Below are 26,148 nucleotides of genomic sequence, written 5' to 3' on the forward strand. Positions count from 1 at the left end.
GAATTTCTCCTTTTTGTCTCTCCTTCATGCATCAATGATTTGGGGGATTGGCTTTAGAGATCAGGATGGTTCGAGTGTGTGTATATATACATATGTGGTGTGAATAGATGTGTCTGTGTGTTTGTAAAATCTGGTAGGATGGTGTGTGTATATGTGTGCCCGTTTGTATGTGTGTGGTTAATGTTTGTTAGTGTGTTGCGTGTGCGTTAGTGTGTATGTGTTTGTTCGTATGTGTGTCCATGTGTGTTGGGTTTGTCTGGGTGGCAAGTGTGTGTTTATACGTTTTGTTTGTGTTGGTATTGAGTATCTGTTTGTGTGTGTGCATATATATGGTGCCAGTGTGTGTGCGTATATATGGTGCCAGTGTGTGTCTTTGATGTGTTTGTTTTGGATGTGTGCCTGGGGGGTATATTAGAGTATGTTTAGTTGTAGTCTGTATTTTTGAATAAGATTATTTTCCCTATTTATTCATGTTTGGTCTGTGGTGTTGTCTGGGCATTGGTATTGTGGGGAAACTAAGAATTTGGGGGACTTATTGTGTGCACAGAGGTCTAAGTGTCCACTAAGTGGTATCTGTCTTGTGGTGGGGTCCCTCAGTTGTTGGCAATGAACTGTCATCCTTTCTCTGAGGGTAAGGCTCGTTTGCCCTATGTAGTCTTTGTGGCACCCTTCACACCTTATGACATAGAGTAAATTTTTTTGATGCGCAGGTGAAATTATTTTTATGATAAAGTGTGTCCTGACTGGAACTTGTACGTTGATCCCCCAATGAGGTGGATGCAAGTCTTGCAGTTGGAACGACCACATTTTTTGACGGTGGGCAGTGGGTTTGTGTTATGTAATTTTGCGTTGATGAGTAGGTTTTTTAGGGATTTAGGTTGTCTCTTACTTTTATTATTTTATGAGCTGCGAGTAATTTTTTTAGGCGTGGGTCTTGATTTAGCTGTGGAATGTTGTATATAATAGTGTAAGCTTCTGCATTTCTTTGGTTGTTTGTTGAGAGATAGGGGAGGCTATTTACTGTACTGTGGATGTGTTTTGGTTTTCGTAAGTCTTGAGTGTTAATTGATTTGGCCCGTTCTATTCCGTTGTCCACTAGTGATGCTGGGTAATGTCTTTCGAGAAGAATTGCCCTTAGTTCTCGGAGTCTTCTATCTTGTGTTGTGTCATTTGAGACAATTATGCAGATTCTTCTCACTAGGTTGAAGGGGATATTTGTCTTTGTGTGCTTTGGGTGATTGAAGGTGAATAGAAGGTATTATTTAGAATCAGTGGGTTTGTAATGGATGTCAGTTTCAATGTTGACGCCTTTTTTAATGATTAGAATGTCAAGAAAAGGGAGTTGGTCCTGACTATATTCCATTGTGAATTGGATGTGGTTATTTACACTGTTGATAAGGTTTTTGAAGTCAATAAGTTGGTCGAGTGTGTGGGACCATAGGATGAGGCAATCATCTAAGTAGCGTTTCCAGTTCTCCAACAGGTATTTGTGGAAAGACTGGCCATACTTATATTTGGATTTTTCATAAATATGTGATTCCAGGTAGGCCATCACCAGATTTGCATAGGTAGGGGCAACTTTCGTACCCATTGCAGTTCCTGAAACCTGTCTGTAAGTGTTATTATTTAAATTCATAAAGTTGTTTTGCAGAATAAATTTGAGGCCCTCAATGATGAATTCTTTTTTTATTCTTTCCGAGATCTCATTGGGATACTTATCCAGCCGGAATTTAATGGCTTCCCGTCCATATTCATGTGGGATCGTAGTGTAGAGGTTTATTACATCAAAGGAGACGATTAAAGTGTCTTTATCGGTATGTTTGGGGAGATGATTTAAAAGGTCTAGGTCATCTCTTACAATACTTGGAATGTGTTTCAGTATTGGTTTTAGGATGATATCGATAAAGTTGCTAAGTCTGTGTTTCACAGCTTGGGCCTGCCACTATTGGTCTCAGTTTGAGATCAGTGGGATGTGGTATAGTGATGCAGGTTGAAGTGGACTTTTTGCAAGCTTCTGTGATAATTTCACTCTTATGTATTTTTGGAAGCCTGTAGAGCATGCTGGTTTTGCAATTAAAGTTTGTTATGTAGTCACATTCCTTTACTGTTAAGTCATTCCAGTGTTGGTAAATGAGTGCCTTCAATTTGGTCATTATTTTGGATTGCTGGTGAGTTTCTTTTCCTGTTTTGTCCCCCAGTTTTGGGGTACAAGTCAATTAAATTGTTTTCGTTTTTTTCTCGAAATGGAGAAAACTAAACTGAATGCACTGATGCTCATATGTGAGAGAGGGGGAGAAAGTGAGGAGCATCACCAAATGACAGTAAGAGAGGGTGCGAGTGTTGCCTATCTCAAAAAAAAAACAGACAGCAAATCTGTTTTTATTGAAAAATAAAGATAAAAATGACAACAGGGCCAATTGAGAACCTTTGAGGGATCTTTCAAAAAATAATGACCCCATCACAGCAGCAACATTATTTTGCAAGCACTACAAAGAGAGAGAGAACCAGATGTCACCTATGAGAGTGTAAACAATGAAAGCCCTTTTTGTGAGTGAATCGACAGGTGGTGTCAATCCAAGAACAACCAACAATAACAGGAACAGCAGCAACAACAACAGCAACAACAATGATAGCAGTGATGAAGATAAAGGAAGTGAGCAGGAAGCCGGTGCAACAGCTTGAAATATCACTAGACATTTTTTTGCTACTGCCACGAAGTCCTCTCTTCAGAGAATAAGAAGATTCTCTGCAAACAAAATCAGAAATGCTGGTTGAGTGAGATGGGTTGGCTGTCAAACTAAACATCCTCATCAACTCTATCCAAAGCACAGTACGTGGCATAGAGACATGCCACATGAGTTGATTAAAGTCGAGGAGGGTGGAAAGAGCCACCAAGGCACAAATCTAAAAAGCTGTAGGTTCCATTTGGAACCTAAAAGAATACATACAAAGAGGAAGGTGTTACAGGAAGATGGAGGTTACAGAACAGAGGAGGAAGCAAAATCTCACTCTCTCAAACCCTCAAAAGTGAGGAGTTGTTGTTGGCAGGACCAGATTTAAATCATTTGAGGTCCTGGGCATTTCAAGTTCAGTGGGTCCCTTATACACAAGAATTAAAATCTTAGAAAATTACCAAATTTAAATCTCAAAATCCATCTATTTCATGTAACTGAATTTGATGAGTTAGCAGAGAAAGTTTTAATAAATGACTGAATATGTTGCATTATAGATATTCTTTTCAAATTTCGAATTTCGTTTTTCACACATCCACTTGAGGTGTTTGACTTTTCCTTCATTGTGGAAAGTACAATGAAGGAGGGAAGAGGCAAGTAAGATCTTTTTCTTTTAATGTGAGTTGTAAATGTTTCAGAATGTAGACAGAAAATTATTAAAAAAAAAAATCATTTTTGTGGTTGTTACTGTTCCAAAGGCATAATGAGTGTGTGTGTGTGTGTGTGAGGAGTGGGGTGGAGATACCAACATTTAAAAGACATGGATTTTAAAAATTCTTTAAAAGCAGCTTCCCTTCATTGTTTTGCAAGGCACAAAAAAAGATAAAGTGGAGGAAATTCCAACAAAAAGGAGAAAATTCAAACAGCTACTTCCGAAAGTCTTGCTTTTCCAGTTTCCAGTAAGGGTAAGTGGGGCACAATGAGTAATATTTACTCATTATAGTAGAAATGATCATCATAATTATTATTACTCTTGGAGTGGAAAGCTGGCAGAGTTGTTAGTACTCCAGACAAAATGTTTTGAGGTATTTCATGTATTCACATTCTAAGTTCAAATTCTGCTGAGGTCAACTTTCCTTTTATCCTTTTGGGGTTCATGAATTAAGTACCCTCCCCCAAAATTTCAGGCATTGTGCCTATGGAAAGGATTACTGGAAACTCTTTTCCAAAATTCAGATGGCTCCCAATTCTTCATGCGAGTTAACTTTTTCTTGGTATGGGTTTATTTAAACAAACATTTAAAAAATGTTATCAAAAATTAAAGTTTGTAAGGAACAGTAAAAAAATAAAGATACTACTGTTTTTGCAGCGATAATATTTCATGTTGAATCAGCGATCATTCATTCATTATTGTAATATATTTCTTTACTACCCACAAGGGGCTAAACATAGAGGGGACAAACAAGGACAGACAAAGAGATTAAGTCGATTACATCGACCCCAGTGCGTAACTGGTACTTAATTTATCGACCCCGAAAGGATGAAAGGCAAAGTCGACCTCGACGGAATTTGAACCCAATTCTGTCAACCCTCAGAAAACCCTCAGAAAAGTTTGTGATTAAAGTGGACTGCAATGTAATTTGAAAATAGTGTGCAAATGGAACTGAGAGACTGGGAAAAAAAATCAACATCTTAAGACATGAAATCTGAGGGAACCTAGGTGTGCATTTAGCCAAAGACTGTGGGCTCACCCAGACCAATTCATAGGAAAGAAAAGACATTTTTGTTATTTAATTTAGTCAAGATATCATTCTTTTGGTAGAGAATTCTTTTGTTACTAACAAGAGAATTCTCTTTGCATAAGATATGTTATTTGATCTGTATATGTCAAAAGTATAATGCTTGTTCTATCTTTCTATCCTTGTCTCTGTGATCATTGGGGCATTCATGGATGATGTTGCAGCCAGATTTCACCCCTTCTGCTGCCATCAGTGAGTCAGTAAAATTGGGGCCTGTTCACTTTTAGATGTTGATCCAAGCAACAACTGATTTGGTATGGACTCTGGTCTGGTTGTCATCATCATGTGTGTATCATGGGCAACTTAGCTTGGTGGTGCCTATTCCTTTCTCAGTTGTTAACCGCAACCATACACCTCCACCACAAGCTTGCCTTGGCCTCAAACACTTGGCTATTGACCTGAGCAGGTTCCTCCACCCTAGCTGGTGATTCCTTGGGAAGCCTTACCCAGAGTCTTTCATCTACTTAGTGAAGTGGAGCATTGGGGTGTGTGGAACTAGGAATCATCAAGTGAGAGATGAGGAGTTGAATGAGGATCAGTGATAGCTGTCCACCTGACCTTCCCTGGCAAGGTACGGCTGCCAGACATCAGAGATACTACCTCCACTCTGTGACCTCTACACTCCATGATGTATATAACCAAAATATAAGTGCAGTCATATTTTCAACTCACTTGCACTTTTACTTTTAATAACATTTTCTATCCAAAATACAACTATATCCAGTGACAACAAATTACTGCCAGCTCACTGTCTCTCTATCTCCAGTCTCGAGCTAATCGACTTTTTCGTTTTCCACATGAAACGGAAAATAAGGCTGGAGAAGAAATGCCTGCCGCAAAGTGTGTTTTGTAAAAGATGGAAGTATATAGCAAGTATGTTGCGAGTGAAAGAACCTGTTTAATTGAGAATGTGAAAAAGGAGAAAGCAAAGTCTTCAGTGTGAGTATGTGGTTTGTGGGGTCAACCGCGTCCTCCGCTTCATTTTTTGTTAATCACTCATTCTCATTTAATTGTATATATTTTAATTGTTTGTTTATTCATACGTTTCATCTCATTCGATACCATGACCCCAACATTTGTTTTGTCTGTCCCCGTATTGTCCCGTCTTTTTCTCAACCTTATGGTGAATAAAGACTCTCTCTCTCTCTCTCCCTCCTTCCCTCCCTCCATGTCTTCCTCTCTTCATCTTCTCTTAAAATTTTGCTGTGGTTGATTATACCTTTCTAGCTGTATGGGCTGAGAGATATTGCATTAATTTTCTATCTTATTGACTTTAAATTAAAGTGACATATTCCCTTTAACCTGATAACAATCAAGAAGCATTCAAGTCATGACCATCTTGTATTTTTTCAGCCAGTATACATCCACGAACACTTTCATTTTCCAACATACCTTTCTCCTTTTAAAACTATATGGTGGAATTTGAGGAAGACTTAGCTACTATTTCTAGCAGGTTAAGCTACCATGTAGTGACTTCCTCATTGGCTTGTCATGTACTAACTTTTAAAAATGTATAAAGTTCCACTCATTGTTAGTTTCAATCCCTGCTACATGTGAAAATTCCAAAAAGAAAAACAATACCAGGTGTAGGAGTGGCTGTGTGATAAGTAGCTTGCTTACGAACCATATGGTTCCGGGTTCAGTCCCACTATGTGGCACCTTGGGCAAGTGTCTTCTACTATAGCCTCGGGCTGACCAAAGCCTTGTGAGTGGATTTGGTAGACGGAAACTGAAAGAAGCCCGTCGTATATATGTATATATATATATATATATATATATATATATATATATATATATATGTGTATGTGCGTGTTTGTGTGTCTGTGTTTGTCCCCCCAACATCGCTTGACAACCGATGCTGGTGTGTTTACGTCCCTGTAACTTAGCGGTTCAGCAAAAAAGAGACTGATAAAATAAGTACTAGGCTTACAAAGAATAAGTCCTGGAGTCGATTTGATCGACTAAAGGCGGTGCTCCAGCATGGCCACAGTCACATGACTGAAACAAGTAAAAGAGTAAAAGAGTAAGAGATTGCAAAGGATACTAACTGAATTGCCTTTATTTTGTTCTTATACATATGTGTTGTATCTAACAGATCATAGACCTTGTCTGCAGCATTGTCAGTGCATGTGAGTTGGGGATTAGTGGTTGTGATGATGGCTCCTCCATATTGGTTGCCAAAAGATATTTTGAACTGTTTTTATGATACTCCAGTCCTTTTTATTGGATCATTCAGGATTATTTTACACTGAATTCTTTGATTTTCTTTGCTTTTGTCTCCAATCCTTTAGAGAATTAGACAAACATGGATTGGTATACAATATCCCATGATATTTAGTCTTCATGATATGACAATGTTTTACAATGATCTTGATCTATTTCAGTGTAGAATTCCATCAATTAAACTAGAGCAATGATTTATTGTTTTTTCTTTTGCTTTTTTTCAGGATTCACAAACAAAAAAAGAAATTTTCATGGATTTACTTGCTAGGCGGTACGTGCAATATGCTGAAAAAATAAAGGACAATTCCAAAACTGAAGATTTTTCTCATTGTGTGAGTTAACATTCTTTTTGTTATTCTTAAAAGTTTTATCTATAATACATTTTAATATTTAAAGGGAGGGTGGTAAAAGTGGCTGTGACTCTAGAGTACACATTAAAGTACATGCAGTATTGACTTTTCATCCTTTTTCCAGTATTCAACATCAAAAGCCAAACCTATTTACTTACAGACAAACAACACATCTGTGCTTATTCAGAATGTAAGCTGTAGAAAAAAAAACCTGGCATGGTAGAAGAAAATAGTTTGAAATCAGCATGCCAATTTTAGTCTAAATCAAGTTAAAAAGCAAAATCTACATAAATTATGTCCAAAATTGTTCTCCTGTGTAATATATTAACCAGTGAGTGAGATAGATAGCTAGCTAGGTATGTAGGTAGGTAGGTAGGTAGGTAGGTAGATGGATATGTTTCTTTATTGGCCACGCAGGGCTGAACACAGAAGGGACAAAATATAAAGTAGAGCTTTTCTTTTTGAGAAGAAGAAGAGAAGAAAAAGAAAGAAAGAAAGAAAAAAAAAGTGGGTTGAATTCCGACCAAAAGGCATCATGAAAAAAATAAGTGGGGGCCGATCAATAGGGATCGTGTATCACAGAAATGCCAATGTAAAAAGAGAAAACAGATTAGGTTTATCCATGGAAAGAAAAGCCTACAGAAAAGACCACGGGAACTTTGGGCAATAAATAGCGTCATGCAAAAAAAAAAACACATTACAGTAAGTGGCTCTCTTTTTTCTTTTCATTAATTTATTTTGGTTCATAGGATTATGCTCAAGCTGGCTCCATCATTCACACATGTCATCCTTGCTACATTCACCCATCTTTTTTTTGAAACATTCACTAGACAAAACTTCCCTCTCTACTCTTACCTTCCTCTTCAAGTGATACTTGAAGAAGTTGATGAGAGATTGACCAGAGAGGAAAGTGTTTGTCTCTAGACCTTTCAGACGTGCCCACCATACACATTCTTTCACCATAGCCACAAGTATGATGAAAATGGCTCTTCCTTCCTGTTTCAAGGAAGGAGGCGCGACAATATTCACAATAGACTCGGTTGATAAACCAACTCGTCCCGATAGCAGTTGTTCGACATATGTCCACAGGTCGGATATGGTTGGACACTGTATGAGTGCATGCAGAATGGTTTTGTTGCTCTGACCGCATCTCGAGCAGGTTGACCCCGTGTTTCTCGAGCCATGCCTGTAGAGCTTATCCGAATGGGTAGCGCTTCTCGATAGCACTGCCAGGCCAGGGATCTCTGGAAGTTGTCCATAGGTCCTGGCCCGAATGTTGTCTTGAACAGGCGGGTCAGGTATTCCTTGTCGACACCCAGATTTGCCCCGAGATCGTTGGCGTACCTCCCCTCCACTAATCCCCTATACAATGCTTTGGCTGTGTTGAAGTTGCTCAAGGTTGACCCAGGAAGGCATAGTTGCTTGAGAGCAACATAACACTTGCGGTGGTATTGTATGTGTTCACCACCTCCGCCCAACCTTTTAGGGACAGCTCCCTCTCGGCCCATTGCTGGATGAGAGTGACCAACCTACTTGTTATCTCGTTCTAGTTCTTCTCAATTTGGAGGTCTGGACCAAACCAGACCCCAAGCAACTCGACCGGACCGTCAGTCCAGCGTCTGACAATGGAGGCGCTGGTGGACGGCATGGGCTTAGCTAGATAGATAGATAGATAGATAGATAGATAGATAGATAGATAGATAGATAGATAGATAGATAGATGATACATGGATGGATGGATGGAGGGGCGGGCGGATGGACGGACAGATAATATAATTGATTCTTATCTTCTCTTCAAAACAGAGCCTTACTTGGTTACTTAATCTTTTATAAATAGCAACCAACTTAAATCGAGAGATGGCTCATTAAATTATGTAGTTTTTACATATTCCTACAAAAGCACAATAGCTACAGCTGGAATACTTTGATAGATATACTTGAACTGAATTGATATTGGGCTAGGAAAGAGTATTTATAATTTATCAATACTTCAATATTTTTAAAATGTTCTTTTAGATAAAATAAATAATCTAACTTTGGAAATCCAGATTATTGGTGTTTTACAGCTGTATATCCTTCTAAATATAACTGCAATGTATAAGTACTCTGTTTTTTTTCCGTTAGAAGTTAGTTCCATTCAGTTTGGTGTCATTGTTTAACCCAAGGTTCACTCTGATTGAGTATACCAATGATTTAAGTCATTCCAGCCATAACCATTGCATCCTGTCTTTTCCTTTTGTTTTCAAATATAATGTGTGTAGGACTGCATTAGCAAATGCATCCTGCCTTTGTTTTAAGTTGTTAGAATATTGTTTGGAAAGTATTGGGCTGCTGTTTCTAGCAGATTGAGATGTACAGGCTCCCTGTACATAGTAAGCATTGTAAAGCACATTGTAAACTGAGTGAGTTCAAAATTTAAAGAACAAATTCTTTGAAAAGAAACAAAACAGCAGCAGTGATAATTGATATGTCACAATTAGCTACCATAATTACATAGATTTTTGTTTGCAAACATCCACTCATTAGTGAAAGTTAATTTTGCTGTGTGACCACCATGATTTAGATTAAGCATTTGTTAATTCACAGGACTGGCCAGTCATCATTGTCATCATCATCATCATCAGCAGCAGCAACCTCATAATTATTATAATTATTATTGTTACTTCTATCATCAGTACTTTCATCATCCTTGTCCTCTCTATTATTGTTCTTGTCATTGCTAATGTCATTAATTGGAGTGTCAGTTACAGCTCTACTGACTCCTCAAAACTTTGTGTAGTGTTATAGGTATTGCCTTTTGTCTGACATGCTAACAAATCTGCTGGCTCACTGAAAAGACAAAGCAATCTCTGTGTCTGTTTGTCACAACATCTATAAGAGGGACAGAAAAAATATTTTTAGAAAGGGAGAGAAATATAGTGTGAGAGAGAGAGAGAGAAAGAGAGAGAGAGAGAATGTGTGTATGAAAGATAGATGTTTAGTGTTGTCACCTTTGTACCTAAGATCTCTTGAAGGATATATAGTTATTTTTGGGGGGTTGTGTGTGTGGGGAGGGTGTATATTTCTTAGCGTGTGCATGTGTTTGTTTCTGTGTCTTTCACTATATAGAAAACGCAATACAGACTTTCAAAAAGAAAACTTTCTCTTTGAATAGAAGAAGGGAAGAAGAAAAGGTTGTCTTTGAGAAAGAAATACAGTAAGACAAAGACAGAGAGGGAAAGAGAGATATATAGATCGGTATTGTTGTCACCATAGTAACTAACAAGTTTTGATTAAAAATGCAGTATGCCAATTGGCAGTGGTGAGCATAGTCCTACTGCCGTGTGGTGCATCTTTGCTTTGCAGTGCTTCTCCCATTCATCGATTTTTGCAATGGCTGAAATGAAAGAACAATGTGCTTCTGTGAAATTCTGTTTTCTGCTGGGGAAAATGGCAGCCAAAACATTTGTCATGCTTCTAACAGCTTATAAGGATGCTGCCATGAGCAAAACACAAGCTTATAAGTGGTTTTCATGCTTTACGAATGGTCACTTGTTGCTTGAAGACCAACCTTGTTCAGAGCGTCCATCGACCTCCTGAATGAAGGAAAACATCACGAAAATTTATGAACTGATCTTGAAGGACCATCACTGAACAATTGACGAACTTGTTGATATGACTGGTGTCTCCTGGAGCTCCTGCCAATTAATTTTGAGTGAGAAATTGCGAATGAAAAGAGTTGCATCATCAAGATTTGTGCCTTGCTTGCTCATGGAAGATCAAAAGCAGTCACAGTTTAATGCATGGTGTGAACTGAAAGAGCAGTTGGAAATTGATCTGGAGCTTTTTTCGAAGGTCATCAATGATGACAAAAGCTAGTGTTACGGAATTAGCGGATGTGGAAGACGTGAAGAAAAAAATGACGGCATTAAAAGGCATCACTTTGTAAGGGGCATTAAGAGGCATAATTTTGCAAGAGTTCAAGTACTGCTTCAAAAACGTGTCTGGACCGATGCATTGCTTCAAATGGAGAATACCTTGAAAACAATAAAAGTGTAAACATGTAAACTAAGTGAATAAAATAATATTGCAAAATTCCGGTTTCTTTTGGGTACCTACTTACACATATACGCTACATATAGAATTTTTATCTGTGTGTGTGTGTATGTGTGTGTGTGTGTGTGTGTGTGTGTGTGTGCATTTCTGTATGTTTTTCAGCATATAGACACAGACTTCAAAAAAAACTGGCACGAAACCACAATGACATCTTGGGTCATTGAATGACAAGGAAATCAGCTGTGAATATTCCATGTATCATGTTTTTGCCTAAATTTCCCGTCTTTTAAATTTGCGTCTAGTTTTCCATTTGCTCTACTTTCACTTAATTTTTCTCTTTGTTTTGTTCTTTATGTTCAACCTTTGATATATCCATGTAGCACAATGAACACTCTGTTTACTTTATTATAAAAAAATATTCATTCAATATTTATTGCGCGACTCTTACTCTATTTCTTTCCATCTCTACTCTTACTCAATCTCTTTCCATTTCTAGTCTTACCCTATCACTTTCCATCCTTGCTTGTCTCCCTTGTACCTTTCTTTTCTCACTCTGTGTCTCTCCCTTTTATTCTTCAGTCCCTCTGTCCTACCATGTGACTGGTGCAGTTCTTTTTTTTGACCTGCCTCTGACCAGACAGTTATGCTTATCTGAGCTCCTGCTATGTCCGCTTGGACTTTCTCTGTTTCATCTCTGACGCAGCCTCTAGCTCTGATTCATACCACTTTTCTGCTACTTTGTATCTATACACTCAGCTAACATTCCAATGCTCCCTTTTACTGATAGTCATTCCTGCATTTATATACTTTTTGTGCTAGTCTACTGCAAAGCACCATGCCATTATGTCTGTCCAGTAGCTGAAAAGTTTGGAAAGACTTCTTCCCATTCACCCATTTTCTCCCCAATTTTTTTTTTTTACCAAAAAATCCCATTTTTGGATATGGAGATTCTGGAAAATTGCCATAAATCAGTATTTTGAAATTTCGTTTCCCCCCTTACCCCCATACCCCTAACTTCCTCATTTTTCACTTTTTTCCCTAACTCTAATCATAACCTTAACCCTAACCGTAACCCAACCCTAAAACCCTAACCTAACCCTAACTGTAACCCTAAAACCCTAGCCTAACCCTAACCGTAACCCTAAAACTCTAAAATCCTAACTGTAACTGTAACTGTAACCCTAAAACCTTAACCATAACCGTAACCCTAAAGCCCTAACCCTAAAACCTTAACCCTAACCCTAACTGTAACCCTAACCTTAAAACTCTAGCCCTAGCCCTAAAGCCCTAATCGTAACCATAACCCTAAAACCCTAAAACCTTAACCCTAATTGTAACTACAAAATTTTTGGAATTTTTTTTTCAAAATCAAAATGTCTGTATTTTCCCGCATATTTAAAAAAAAAATTCTGAAAAAAATTAAAAATGAAGAACTGGGTAATTTTAAATGCTGATTTTTGCCAATTTTTTTTGCATAATTGTATTCTCCATAGCCAAAAAACAGGATTTGTGTAGAAAAAAGTATAAAAATTTTTTAAAAGGGGTGTTTTTTGGTAGGTACAAAAGGAAATCTTGCCAAAAGTTCTTTCTAATGTATTTGTGGTATATGTATAATTATTCTTTTCCTTCTGTTGTATAGCTGAAAGGCTTCATTCTATTATATATGCATAATTCTTTTTTTGTTGTATTTATAAATTTTTTGTTGTATACATAGTATCATTTCAGTTTTTTCCTGTCCTTGTATACATTTGTTAGCTTTTCCTCAGAAGCTTAATCCTCTGGTGCCTTTTGATATCTTGGGTCACTGACTGACAAGGAAATCAGCTGCAAATATTCTGTGTATTATGTTTTTACCTAAATTTCCGGTCCGTTGAGTCTTGTCTTCTGTTTGTTCTGCTTTCCTCTAATTTTTCTCTTTGTTGTGTTCTTTCTGTTCTAAATAAATGTTATTGTTCAACAGTATTCAAATTGTTACTAAGAAAGTCAATCTAAACATTATTTGCACAATTTAAAGTTTTGTGGAGAGGGGACTAGTCAATTACATCAACGCTAATATTTCTCTGGTACTTAATTTATCGACTCCAAAAGGATGAAAGGCAAAATTGACCTAAGTGGAATTAGAACTCAGAACATACAGATGGACAGAGTGCTGTAAAGCATTTCGTCTGGTGTGCTAATGATTCTGCCAGCTCACTGTCTTCATAATAATAATAATGATGATTGCTGCAATATTGGGTGTGCAAAAGTATGCTGTATGTAGTGAAGGAAGAGTACCATTAGCAGCTAGAAATATCCTAAAAGTTACCAAAACAATAAAAGAATTCAAGGACAGAAGAAAAAACAAGACAAATAACTGGACAGAGAAGGAATTACATGGCTAATTCATGCAACAAACTCAGGATATTTGAAGTAAAGAACACTGGTTGTGGCTGACAGGTGGAAATTTAAAGCAAGAAACCAAATTGCTAATTTTAGCCATTCAAGAACAAGAGATTAGAATGAAATTTGATGAAGATAAGGATTTACAAAATTCACACAAGTGCAGAATCTGTGGAAAAGGAGATGAAAGTATTAACTGTTTCTTAATAGTGCAGTAGACTAGCACAAAATGTGTATAAATGCAGGAATGACTGTCAGTAAAAGGGAGCATTGGAATGTTAGCTGAGTGTATAGATACAAAGTAGCAGAAAAATGGTATGAATCAGAGCTTGTGTCAGAGAATAATAATTATGGGATTTTATGGGATTCTTCCATAAAGACTGGCTATGTTACTGAAGCAAAATATATGATAGTAGAAGACAAAAAAGAGTAAGATCATTGACTTTGAAGTACCATATAACAGAGTGGATACCAAAGAAACTGAGAAGTATCAGGGCCTAGCCTGAGAGATAAAGTGACTGTGGAAGACTAAGGTGACAACTGTTCTTGTAATTAGTGCATTTGGCACAACACCCAAACTGCTACCTTACTGGTTGAATGATATTGGAGTTGAGACACATTTTCAACCTGCAGAAAAGTGTAATTCTTATGAAAAATTCTTGAGATTTGAAGAGACTTGTTGCCACCAAACCCCAAGACAATACCTCTGCTAACTAATGTAGCATATAGTAGCTCTTCAAAGAATTTGGAATTACTATAAAATTATTCTTATCCTTATAGTGCTTGCAGCCATAGGAAGAGTTTCAAGAAGTTTGAGTGGTTGACTGAAGATATTAGGTATTAAGATGAATTTCTTGATTCTACAGAAAATATGTTTGCTTGGCATAGCAAGGATTATAAGAAAGATGCTGGATACTAAGATTGCAAGGTATGGCCTGACATCCATGTATCCAATACCAATAGAGCAAGAATGAAAAGCAGCTGTGTTTCGTTTCATACTTTCAGGGGCGATTAAATAAGTACCAGTGAGAGCACTGAGGTTGATGTAGTTGACTAGCTCCCTTCTACATATTTCAGGCCTTGTGCCTATAGTAGAAAGAATTATTATCATAGAGTGAGGAAGTAGCACATGCCATCAAAGTGACACTGGGGTACAAATATAGAAAGCCTAATATACCCATCATGACTACCTGTCTGATAAGGGTACACCAGGCACATGCATTGCAGCCATATGTGCGTGACATGGTGATCTCATATTAAGTAAAACAGTACATGACCTTGTAGGTGGGGCCCAGTTAGAATTTTCTTCAGGCCAAGTAACCCATCCTACTCAAAAGGTCACTGAATAAGGTTTGTTTTCAGGATGATGAATAAAAAAACCCATGTTTCCAATGGGGAATTATCCAAACCCCAAAGAATTCCCCTCAACACATGGCTATGATGCTCCACCACTACTTCTGCTCATGATCAGAGATGCACATGTTGTCAACCATGAAGGGACATGCTCAACTGGTTAAGGTCAAACAACTGACAAGAAAATCTGAAAATATCATTGCCCAATGACTGAAGGGTACTCTTAAATGGGCTGGTTATGCTGCACTGGCATAGGCCACAGTTATGGTCTCATTTGGCTTGCTGGGTCTTCTCAAGCACAGCATATCACCAAAGGTCTCAGTCACTCATCATTGCCTCTGTGAGGCCCAACGTTTGAAGGTTGTGCTTCACCACCTCATTGTACAAATCCATTTTATTCTCAATAACCTGGGATTTTTAATTTGACTTATTTGTATGATGTGAAGAATCAGAGAAGTGGTAGAAGTGAATGATATATCGTCATGAAGATGTTAGCAGAATTAACTGCCCTGGGGGTACCCATGTTGAATCCCCTCATCTTGTGGTAAAATTTTTGTCCAAACTTGTAACACAAACTTCAATAATTTATAGACAAAGTTAGATGGAATTCTTTTATTTGACTGTTTTTCAAAAGCATTTATGAATGCTTCCACCCTCTCATCATGGTCAATACTGGGTTATTGCGAAGAAACATTCATGGTTATAAAAAAAACACTTTTCAACAGTACTTTGGGTTTTGAAAAATTGTTGATTTTGGACACATAATCAAAAGTATCCCAAATATAGGAACTTATCTTTTTACTACAGGAAGGAGAAAGCCATTCAGCCACAAATTTTGGCTGTGTAACTTTTATACCCACTGTAAATTGGCCACAACGGAGGAAACTTTCCAAACTTTTGTGTATTTTTTGGAAGGCTGTGAAATATAGGTGTTTTTTGTTCTAACCACAAAATCCTAGATTCATCATCATCATCATCATCATCATTTAACGTCCGCTTTCCATGCTAGCATGGGTTGGACGGTTCAACTGGGGTCTGGGGAGCCCGAAAGCTGCACCAGTCCAGTCAGATCTGGCAGTGTTTCTACAGCTGGATGCCCTTCCTAACGCCAACCACTCCGAGAGTGTAGTGGGTGATTTTATGTGCCACCGACACAGGTGCCAGACGAGGCTGACAAACGGCCACGCTCGATGGTGTTTTTATGTGCCACCGACACAGGTGCCAGACGAGGCTGGCAGACGGCCACGCTCGGATGGTGTTTTTATGTGCCACCGACACAGGTGCCAGATGAGGCTGGCGAACGGCCATGATCGGATGGTGTTTGTTACGTGCCCACAGCACGGAGGCCGGTCGATGCGGAACTGGCTACGGCCACGTTCGGATGGTTCTCATGTGTGCCACTGGCACTGGTACCACAAAGTGTGTGCCACCGGCACTGGTACCACAAAGATACAGATTCCATTGATGTTCATCTATTTTGATTTGTTTTGATTTGATTTTCACTTGCCTCAACAGGTCTTCACAAGTGTCACAAGAAGGAAGGTATGCACAGGTGGACTGACTACGTCCCAGGTAGGGGCCATGGGTTATGGCCTGACTAGTCTTGCCGGGTCTTCGGATGGTGTTTTTATGTGCCACCGACACAGGTGCTAGATGAGGCTGGCGAACGGCCACGATCGGATGGTGTTTGTCATGTGCCCACAGAACGGAGGCCAGTCGATGCGGTACTGGCTACGGCCACTTTCGGATGGTTTTCTCTTGTGTGCCACCGGCACTGGTACCACAAAGATACAAATTCCATTGATGTTCATCTATTTTGATTTGTTTTGATTTGATTTTGATTTTGATTTTCACTTGCCTCAACAGGCCTTTGATTCAGTGTCATGAAATTGTTTTTTTATATTTACAAAATTATTTTGTCAAGTTCCTTTCTGTAATTGGAGTTTGGATTGACAGTTTGGATTTAAGTGACAAAACTTCATAAAAAGTTTTGTCACTTAAAACTGCTTTACAAGTTGAAATATGCTCCTCCTTGTCCATAATTACAATAGCACCCCTACTCTATCTACCATTTTAATAACAACAGAATCATTGATAACTAGACAATGTACTAATGGAGTATAAGGTTATCCCAGGTCTTCTTTCTACTTGTTATAAGGCTTTCCTTAAAGCCTGTCTGACAGGATTCAAGAAATTCTAGCAGGACACATTCCTGAACTTCATCCAAATACCAATTTGGATTTTTTTCAGTCCAATTATGTCAGATTTGATCATCATCATTTTCAGTAAACATGGGGTTTTCTGATTCTGTTCTGTGATACCATTTTTTCATAAACATATTCCTTAAGCTTGTGACAGTGAACAAACTGAAATAGTTTGAGCTAGTTTATTTTTGTCGAAAACTCAGTCTAAGCTCTAGACAAAGATATTGTCTGATAAAAGTTTTATAACTGACTTATTTTCTAATATGATACATTTTCTAATGAGAGCAAATGTTTTCCATAGTATTACTCTCATTAGATTTCTGATTGTCTTTTAATTTTTGTAGGAATTCTTCACTTAAAAATGTAGAGCTTATTTGTCATCTTTCTAGGAGTAACTCATTTCTGGATGAGTGAGAAAAAGTGAGTGATTTCTTTGGTTTTGTTGGCATCTGAACAATTTTAACGTTTGAGAAGGGAACAAATTTGTTGTGCCCAAGGCAAAATTTAAAATGTTACCAATTGCAAAAAAGAAAAAGCAAAAATTGATGATGTTTTATCTAAAAAGGAACACTAGATATTCCTAGTCATATTTGGAATTTCTGTATTTCTGTTTTTTTTTGTTTTTGTTTTTGTTTTTGATTTTGAACCTAAGCAAGACTGACAGTGTCAAAATATTGTTTTGTTCAATAAACAAAGTCAATCTCTATCTATTACAAATTATATCCTCTTCTTATTGCTGTTTTGTATTGTGTTGAGTCAAAAGTTTTGCAATATTTTGGTAACTGATTTGCTTTATTCATCAAGATAGAACAAAAGCAGCTTAGCATTCTGTTATAAAGCAGTCTTTTTCCACTTTTGTAGCTGTCTTTGTACAATGGTTGTTACTCTGATAGATATTGTTATAATCTGAAGTCATCAATAGGATGTTTCTACCTGGTGCTGTACAACCCCCAGTCATACATTGTTGTTATCCTCAAAAGGTTGATCATTATAATGCCCACTCAGTATCACAGTATTACTAGACCAATACAGACACAACTATCAACACAATCTACACATACTCTTCATACTCTCTTAATACTAGCTGATGTCACCTTACTTATAGGGACTGTTTCATTCCATTCATTGCGTGGGAGGGGTGTACTATTATACAACATCTCCCCTTTTAAGTTTTTCTTAAGAAGTGTCATTTTATTCAGCAATATTTTATTCACCCCACCTCCCTTTTTGAATTTTTTTTTTTGAATAATTTAATATTTTTTTAACAAGAATTCACATTTTTCCTCCACACTGAAGAGAAACTGCTTAAATTTAATATATATTTCTTTTACTACCCACAAGGGGCTAAACATAGAGGGGACAAACAAGGACAGACAAAGAGATTAAGTTGATTACATTGACCCAGTGCGAAACTGGTACTTTATTTATCGACCCCGAGAGGATGAAAGGCAAAGTCAACCTCGGCGGAATTTGAACTCAGAACGTAACGACAGACGAAATACCGCAAAACATTTCGCCCGGTGTGCTAACGTTTCTGCCAGCTTGCCGCTTAAATTTAATATAAGCTATGGTGTGTGTTAATTTTTAACAAATGTAAGCACATGCGACTAAAAACTCGTTTACCCTTGTTGAAGAATCTCTACAAATTCTTCATTTATCATTCTTCTTTTACATGTGCATCGTCAGTGCTGCCCAATCTGCATTGTCATTCTTTTCAATTATACCAAGACTTTCCAGTTATTTGTTAACCTGGCCTATTTCTGCAAGTGGTACATTTCTTTTTGATTTAAATATTTGTGTTTCACTTTGTTTTACTGCAATCTTTTTGCTTCAGTTCTTCAGCCACATTTGAACCTTTGACTTAGGCAACTATATTTCTACACAAAACACTTATAGGCTTATTCCATAAATTAAGTAATTCTATCCAGTCTATGCCAAATAAATTAAGTGATTTTGTCAACACATGTATCTTTGCTTTTTTGTCTGACCTTGAAATGTTATGTTACTTATACATTCACTGATAAAATATAATCTTTTTCCTGTAACACCATGTGCTAGCTTTTTAGATTTAATTAATTTCAGCTTACCGATATGTTTCCGCCTTTTTTTGTTTATAATAGTCATGTCACTATCTGTGTCAAACTTCAATTTTACATTTGTATTTTCAATTTTCATATGTATGAATTTTCTGTTTGTTGTATTACCCTTTTTTTTTTTGATGACAAACTATTTTTCCCCCTTTTTCTGACGTTTTATCATCATCGTCTTCAGTGTGTTTATATGTCCTATATTAAAGGCGGTGAGCTGGCAGACACGTTAGCGCACCGGGCGGAATGTTTAGTGGTATTTCGTCTGTCGCTACGTTCTGAGTTCAAATTCCGCCGAGGTAGACTTTGCCTTTCATCCTTTTGGGGTCGATAAATAAAAGTACCAGTTTCGCATTGGGGTTGATGTAATCGACTTAATCCCTTTGTCTGTCCTTGTTTGTCCTCTCTATGTTTAGCTCCTTGTGGGCAATAAAGAAATATATATGTCCTATATTACCACAATGAAAATACTCCACTTTTTTAAATGGGCAATTTTTCCTCAGGTGTGTGCCACCACATGCAAAACATGGGTTTATACCCTGATGTTTGTTGTGTTTCTTAGAAACACTTTATTCAGACTATTCCACACTGGTTTTACTTAGAAACAAGCTTTACGCTCAATTTCCTCTCTGTGTCATGTCTTAATTTAAGTATCCTTTCACATTCTTCAGACACTTTTTGCAAGGTTACATTCTGGCTTTGCCCCAGCTTTGTAAGAATTCTAGTTCTGACTTCTACATTCTTTTTGGCAGTCCCTGTGTAAAAACCAGGCATTTGAACATATCTGGAGTTAATTCATCCAGCTTAAACTTCTCGCATTCCCTGTTTGCTCAACCAGCATATGTGATGTAGTCCTTATTACTATTTTTCTGTGTTCAAACACTTCCACTGTGTGTTGAACAAGGAGCTTTTTTCACTGACAATCTTACGCAATATATCTATTGTGTCATTTAACTTTACTCCAGACAGTTTTCTTGGGAGTATAAAATTACTGTATCGTTCATGTACTGCTGGCACCAGTTTTCTCAAGATTAAGCCAGTTTGCACCTCATCATCCCAATCTTTACATTCTTTCTCGAAGATTTGCTCATATCTCCTGTAGTATGCTCCAAAGGTAACTCCTTTGTCAGGTTTGTATTTGAATTCAGTTATTGAATTCGCAATGTAATCTGGCAAGAACATTTTTTCTGGTTTTCCTAATGACCTCAGTAATTGCAGCATTTGTTGCTGTAATATTAATTGTTGTTGTTGTTGCTCTTGCAGTTGTATCTGCTGTTGTTGTTGCTGTTTTTACAGCTCAAGCAAACCGGCCTATAAGTTTTCCATACTTTTATGATTTTTCGTAAAATTCGTACACCAAGTTTGTGAGTTTATCAACTTCTCTTTGATTTTCTATTAACTCCACATGAATTGGTTTATCCTCCTCACGACTGTTATAAAGCAGTCTTTTGTCATTTTTGTATCTGTTATTGTACGACAGCCGTCATTCTTACAGATATTGTTATAGTCCGAAGTCATCGGTAGGATGTTTCTATCTGGCACTGTACGACCCCCAGTCATACAGTGTTATTATCCTCAAAAGGTTGGATCATTATAGCAACCACTAAGTATCGCAGTATAATTACTAGATCAGTACAGACATGACTATCAATACAGTCTACACATACTCTTGTACTCTCCATACTCTCTTGATACTGGCTAATGTCACCTTTCTTATAGTGGCTGACTCATTCCACTCGTCATGTGAGAGGGATGTACCATTATTACTAATTCCCTACAACACATTCTAAGTAGAGGCCATTGTATTGCACTGTCTGAAGCCACTTTTCTGTCAGTTCTTTCATCACACACGGATACCAGTTCTTGTCCTTCAAGGTAAAGAACCCCTTCACTGAAGCTTTGCCTCTTATTGATTGATGAAGCGTCATGAGCACAGAAAGTGATTCATGGATCAGAACAAATAATAATCCTAGGAAGCTAAGTCTGGGCTGTATGCTGGCTGTAGTATCAGTTCCTGGATTTTATTCCAGTTTGTTTAAATGTTATGAGATCTTGCATTGTCTTATTGAAGAAGAGCTCACTTTCTATTAACCAGTGCCAGGTATTTTTGCCATACAATGGCATACATTCACTCCAGCTGTTTGGAGTGCAGGTTGAGATCAATGAGTCAACCATCTGGAACAAACTTGCGGTAAGTTATCTCCCTCATAATTCCACTGGACACAGAGCGTTATCTTGTGTACAAACACCCAAGTTTGGTGACAAGTTTCAGAAGCTGGCCTTTGCTTAAATACTGCTTATGCACATTAGGATTGCAGAAAAATATATCCCTCAGATTATTAGTTGTGTGTTATTTACTTTGTGTGTTCACAATACTTCATTAAACAAGAGGAGGTGGAAGCTTCAGTCAAGGAATTCTTCAGCTCAAAGGACAAGAACTGGTATTGGCATGGGATCGAAGAACTGGCATAAAGGTGGCTTCAGATGGTGCAACATGATTGCCTCTTCTTTGAATGCTAGGATGCTTTTGTTGTAATTTGACAAATAAAGCAAATAAGTTACCAAAATATTGCAAAACTTTTTACTCAATACAAGATGAGTTGTTCCAAATCTCACCCAGAGACTTCAAGTAACAGCAAGATTACTATGTGAGTTATTTATGATTAGCAATGATATATTGTAAAGAAAGGAGATCAGATTTTGAGAACTAAGATTCCCTTAATTTTGTAATATTTCCATTTTGAAAGAGTTTTAGAAAAATAAGTTGTTTTTTTTTATATCAGGTTGACAGTGTTTTTCTTAGGATGTGTGCCATACCTTTGAGAGTGATTCTTTTGTAGTTCTGCTATTTAGGGGTTTCCTAGTATTTGGCCATAGTTTTTAAGATTGCCATTGGGTATTGTCCCTAAAGCACCAATGATCACAGGTCCAGCTGTTGTTCATCGATGCCACATTTTTTAAGCCTTTATTTCACAGTCCTTGTATTTACTTAAATTTTTAAATGTTTTTACTGAAGCGTTGTAATCTAATAGGACTGACATATTTATGAACAAATAAGTTTTGTCAATGTGATTTTTTTTTTACCTATTATCATTTTTATAAACTTTTATTATCGCTATATGCCATCTGATTTGAAATATGTTTGGAGTAGTTTTATTTATGCTTTTTTTCAGTTGAAGACAGTTTGACAACTGTGACTTCACTTCTTTTGACAACAAATAATTTCTCCAAATTAGTATCAGCCTGTAGGAAACACACACATATATAATGCTACATGAGAAACATAGGCAACAAGTTTATGAAATCAGTGGAATAAGGAAATTGTAGTTGTGATCCCTGTGCCAGTGGCACGTGAAAAGCACCATCCAAACATGGCCGATGCCAGCGCTGCCTTGACTGGCTTCTGTGCCGGTGGCACGTGAAAAGCACCAACCCGGTCATGGCTGCTGCCAGCCTCGCCTGGCACCTGTGCCAGTAGCATGTAAAAAGCACCCACTACACTCACGGAGTGGTTGGCGTTAGGAAGGGCGGCATCCAGCTGTAGAAACACTGCCAGATCAGACTGGAGTCTGGTGCAGCCTTCCGGCTTCCCAGATCCCGGTCGAACCGTCCAACCCATGCTAGCATGGAGAACAGACGTTAAACGATGATGATGATGATGATGATGATGAAGGAAATAATTGAAGCATGCATAATCATTTGAAACACTTAGTTAAAAATGAGAACTGGCCATTAAAGGCATCACTTGAGTATCCAGAGAGTGAATAGATGATGTTTGATTAATAAAAAAAAAATGTCTGGTGTTGACATTGTGAGGTACCTGTAGAGGAAAGTCAAGAAGTGATGGGAAAAGGTCTGAAGGTGGTTGACTTCATAGATCATATGATCTAATATTAAGTTGAATAGAGGGACATGTTGTAGTGTTGACCTGTCTAATTCAAAATGCCTTATGAATTATTAATTGCCATATTTCATATTTCATTATGCATATTTCATTATGCAACCATAATATACTACCAGGTATATTAAAGGCTTATCAGTCAATACTGTGCCTCACCTGTGTTAGCAGTGCTATTAAATCAATTTTTAAAGTTATCTCTTCAGATTTTCTATAGAAATTAGATCCAGCACTGATTTGTTACAACGATTCATATACGAATATGCTTAATGTAAACAATGCAGTTGAAGATAGCATAACAAAATATGGTGTTCTTACCAGAAATTAATATGCATGTACCAGTTGCCTGGAATGTGCTTATTATGTAAAACTGTTGTATCCAATAATGTTACACTGCTATGTTTGGTAGCTATTTTAGCAATGTGTTCATAGATGGTTAATGTGGTTGGATGTGGTGCTAAAGAAGGAGCAAGGACTCCTGAAATGTGGCATTGACTTATTTGTATACGAGACATTGTAATAAATCAGTGCTGACTCTAATTTCTATAGAAAATGTGTAGAGATAACTTTAAAAAGTGACTTATGAATTATGTTTATTATCATTAACTTTATAGAATTTTTTTTATTCAAGTTGTATCCCCAAGAAACATTTTCTAAAGTTATGCAATAATTTTGCATGCAACTGTATCATTAAAAAATGCCTTGTTTAAGATCTAGACATGACGTAAATTTTCCTTTCCTATGATCAACTACTATTTAATTTAATAACTAAGTTACTAGAATTAATTTAAATTTCATTTTTACAGTCATTTCACCTTTGAAAGGCATAAATGTCATGCATTTTAATTCTTTTCTTTATAATTTATGTTCTACTTACAAAGTCAATTTAATGAACTTGTATTTTAATAGTGCTGCATATAACAGCTTTTAGGTCCTTATCTTTTCCAAAATAAGAATCAATGAGTTTTAAAGAAAATCCCATATATGAAATGATATCATTAATCATTTGGCTTGGTTTGTTAAACCAGATCATTTGTTTTTATACTTCATTTTGAGTGTAATTAGTTGCAGGAAAACTGTTGTAAGAATCTGTCTACTACGACTACCTAACTGCTACCAAGTAGAGACTGTTAAAACCTGTTACGTATCTGCCTCAGGTAAGCAAGCCATAACACTTGGGTTATTTTAAGAGTCCTCTAGGTAAATGCTAATATGAGTGGCAAGTAAAAACTAGGTATATTTGTAACTTACTTGGTGTAGTGGTTGGATACATGCTTATCAACTTGTGCTTGCTGTCTGTTCTTTAGTTTTTATTATAGTAATTCTGTTACACTTTAGCCATTTTCTTCATTCAAGTCAATATGATAGTTACAATTTAACTGGATACACTAATAGTTAATCCCATGTACATACTTGTTTTTACTGGTTTGTGTGATTGAGGAACTCAAAAAGATTGTTTTGGCATTACAGTTGGACAGTTACCTTCTAATATTTCTTTAATAGTAACTTCTGAACTTATTTTCTATAGTTCATTTAGTTTTTATGTTCACATCTAATTTTGTAAGTACATTCTTATAATTTCTTCCGTTTGCTTCCTTCCTTAATTTTGTGTGCATTTACTTTTTATTTGCTTTTGTTCTGTGTTATTTTAAACATGAAATATAGTTAAAACATCAATATGAGTAAAATATTCACCAGTAATAATTAAAGTTTAAAGGATATCCTCTCTCAACACATACTTTTATTGTCCCAGTTTTAAAACAAATTCTCACTTTTTCCAAGAAAGACTGTTTATGAAAGCTACGAACATATTTTTATCAGTAGGCCATGAGTTGATTGTTCTCTACAGAGATAGTCCACCAATTTTTTGGTGCTGAAGTACTGCAATAACATTCTTGCTGCTCTGTTGCTAGCGACAGCTAAGTTTACATAATTTATTTTAAGATTACACTCAAAGCAGCATATTACTTTTAATTACTGTTTTATCCAAGCATAACTTGATATTCCTCTGTTTCTTTCAAAATTAATATTAAATTAATATTTATGATATAGGGCATTCCCTAAGTCTTAGTTTTCTTCATTATTTTATCATATCTGATAGCTTTCAGCATCAGGCTGTTTGTGATGACATTTTTAAGGGAATTGCTCACAAATGTTGATTGCAAGAGATTAATAATCTTATACGTAAATATTTTTCATAAAAATACTGAAATTATTTGCCATGTATTCAAATATTCCTGTGAATAAGATCTCCTAACATGAGTAAATGATTTTTTATCTTTAATGATCCAGTTAAAGAAGACTTTCTCAAATTACTTTTGAAATTTTATATAGTAGATAGAATGTTTTTTTTATCTCCTTTTCACAATTAACTCAGTTTATTGCGGATTAATCCTATTTTGCTTATAATTTTTCAATATTTTACTGTGATATATCATTATACATGATTTCATCAAAATCATTAAACTAAATATTTCTACTATGTCTGAGATATTAAAAGCTTGGATTCTGAATTTATAAATGAACTGTAATTAATTTAGATTGGCCATATTTGGCACCATAATCAATGAAAATCAGACACAAATGTTGCTGTCTATTCTTCATAATCAGTGTACATATTGTTTTAGTAGTTGTTACAATTTTGTAATACAAGAACATGAAATTATTTGGCAAACTCTTTGTGTCATATCTGAGTTACCCGTTCAGTTGGCCTTATTGTAGATGGCACTCATCGACATCATTGAACATGGCTTTAAACTTGAATATGTAATCATGTTTACCATACATATGGTGTGTGCGTTTGTGTGTGTGCACGTGCGCGTATGTGTGTATAGTTAGCTGTGTTCTATTTCCACAATATGCTTAAAGAGATTTGCTTGCATTTACTTAATCCTTGTTTTGCTTCATTATATATATATATATATATATATATATATATATTATGAACCAATTTATTTAGCTTACATCTGTTTTAAACAGTTTAGCACAATGCAGCTGTGGCACATTGATGATGATGTTGATGTCCAATATTTTAAACCCAAGTTTGTCCCCATTAACAAGGGTGGCCAGATCTACCTCACTCTTACAGCAACTGCTCTCACACCATCTCACCCGGTTTTGGACGTCCTCCTTAGCTTATGCTCATGGT

General features: G+C 36.7%; 1 protein-coding gene across 14 annotated transcripts in view; it reads left to right on the forward strand.

Moving 5' to 3' along the window:
* LOC115216158 (sickle tail protein-like) overlaps positions 1 to 26,148 on the forward strand; it is a 460,762-nt gene that overhangs the window by 143,477 nt on the left and 291,137 nt on the right. For 11 of the 14 annotated variants that reach the window (XM_036506378.1, XM_036506375.1, XM_036506376.1 and 8 more), the window contains one exon: positions 6,919 to 7,026. In XM_036506378.1, coding sequence (XP_036362271.1) covers positions 6,919 to 7,026 — 108 coding nt within the window. Of the gene's footprint in view, positions 1 to 3,542; positions 3,638 to 6,918; positions 7,027 to 24,192; positions 24,561 to 26,148 lie in introns of those variants that run through there. The other 3 variants (XM_036506380.1, XM_036506384.1, XM_036506383.1) reach the window with 3 other exon arrangements.

This window comes from Octopus sinensis, linkage group LG10 (assembly GCF_006345805.1).
Source record: "Octopus sinensis linkage group LG10, ASM634580v1, whole genome shotgun sequence".
Lineage (NCBI taxonomy): Eukaryota > Metazoa > Mollusca > Cephalopoda > Octopoda > Octopodidae > Octopus > Octopus sinensis.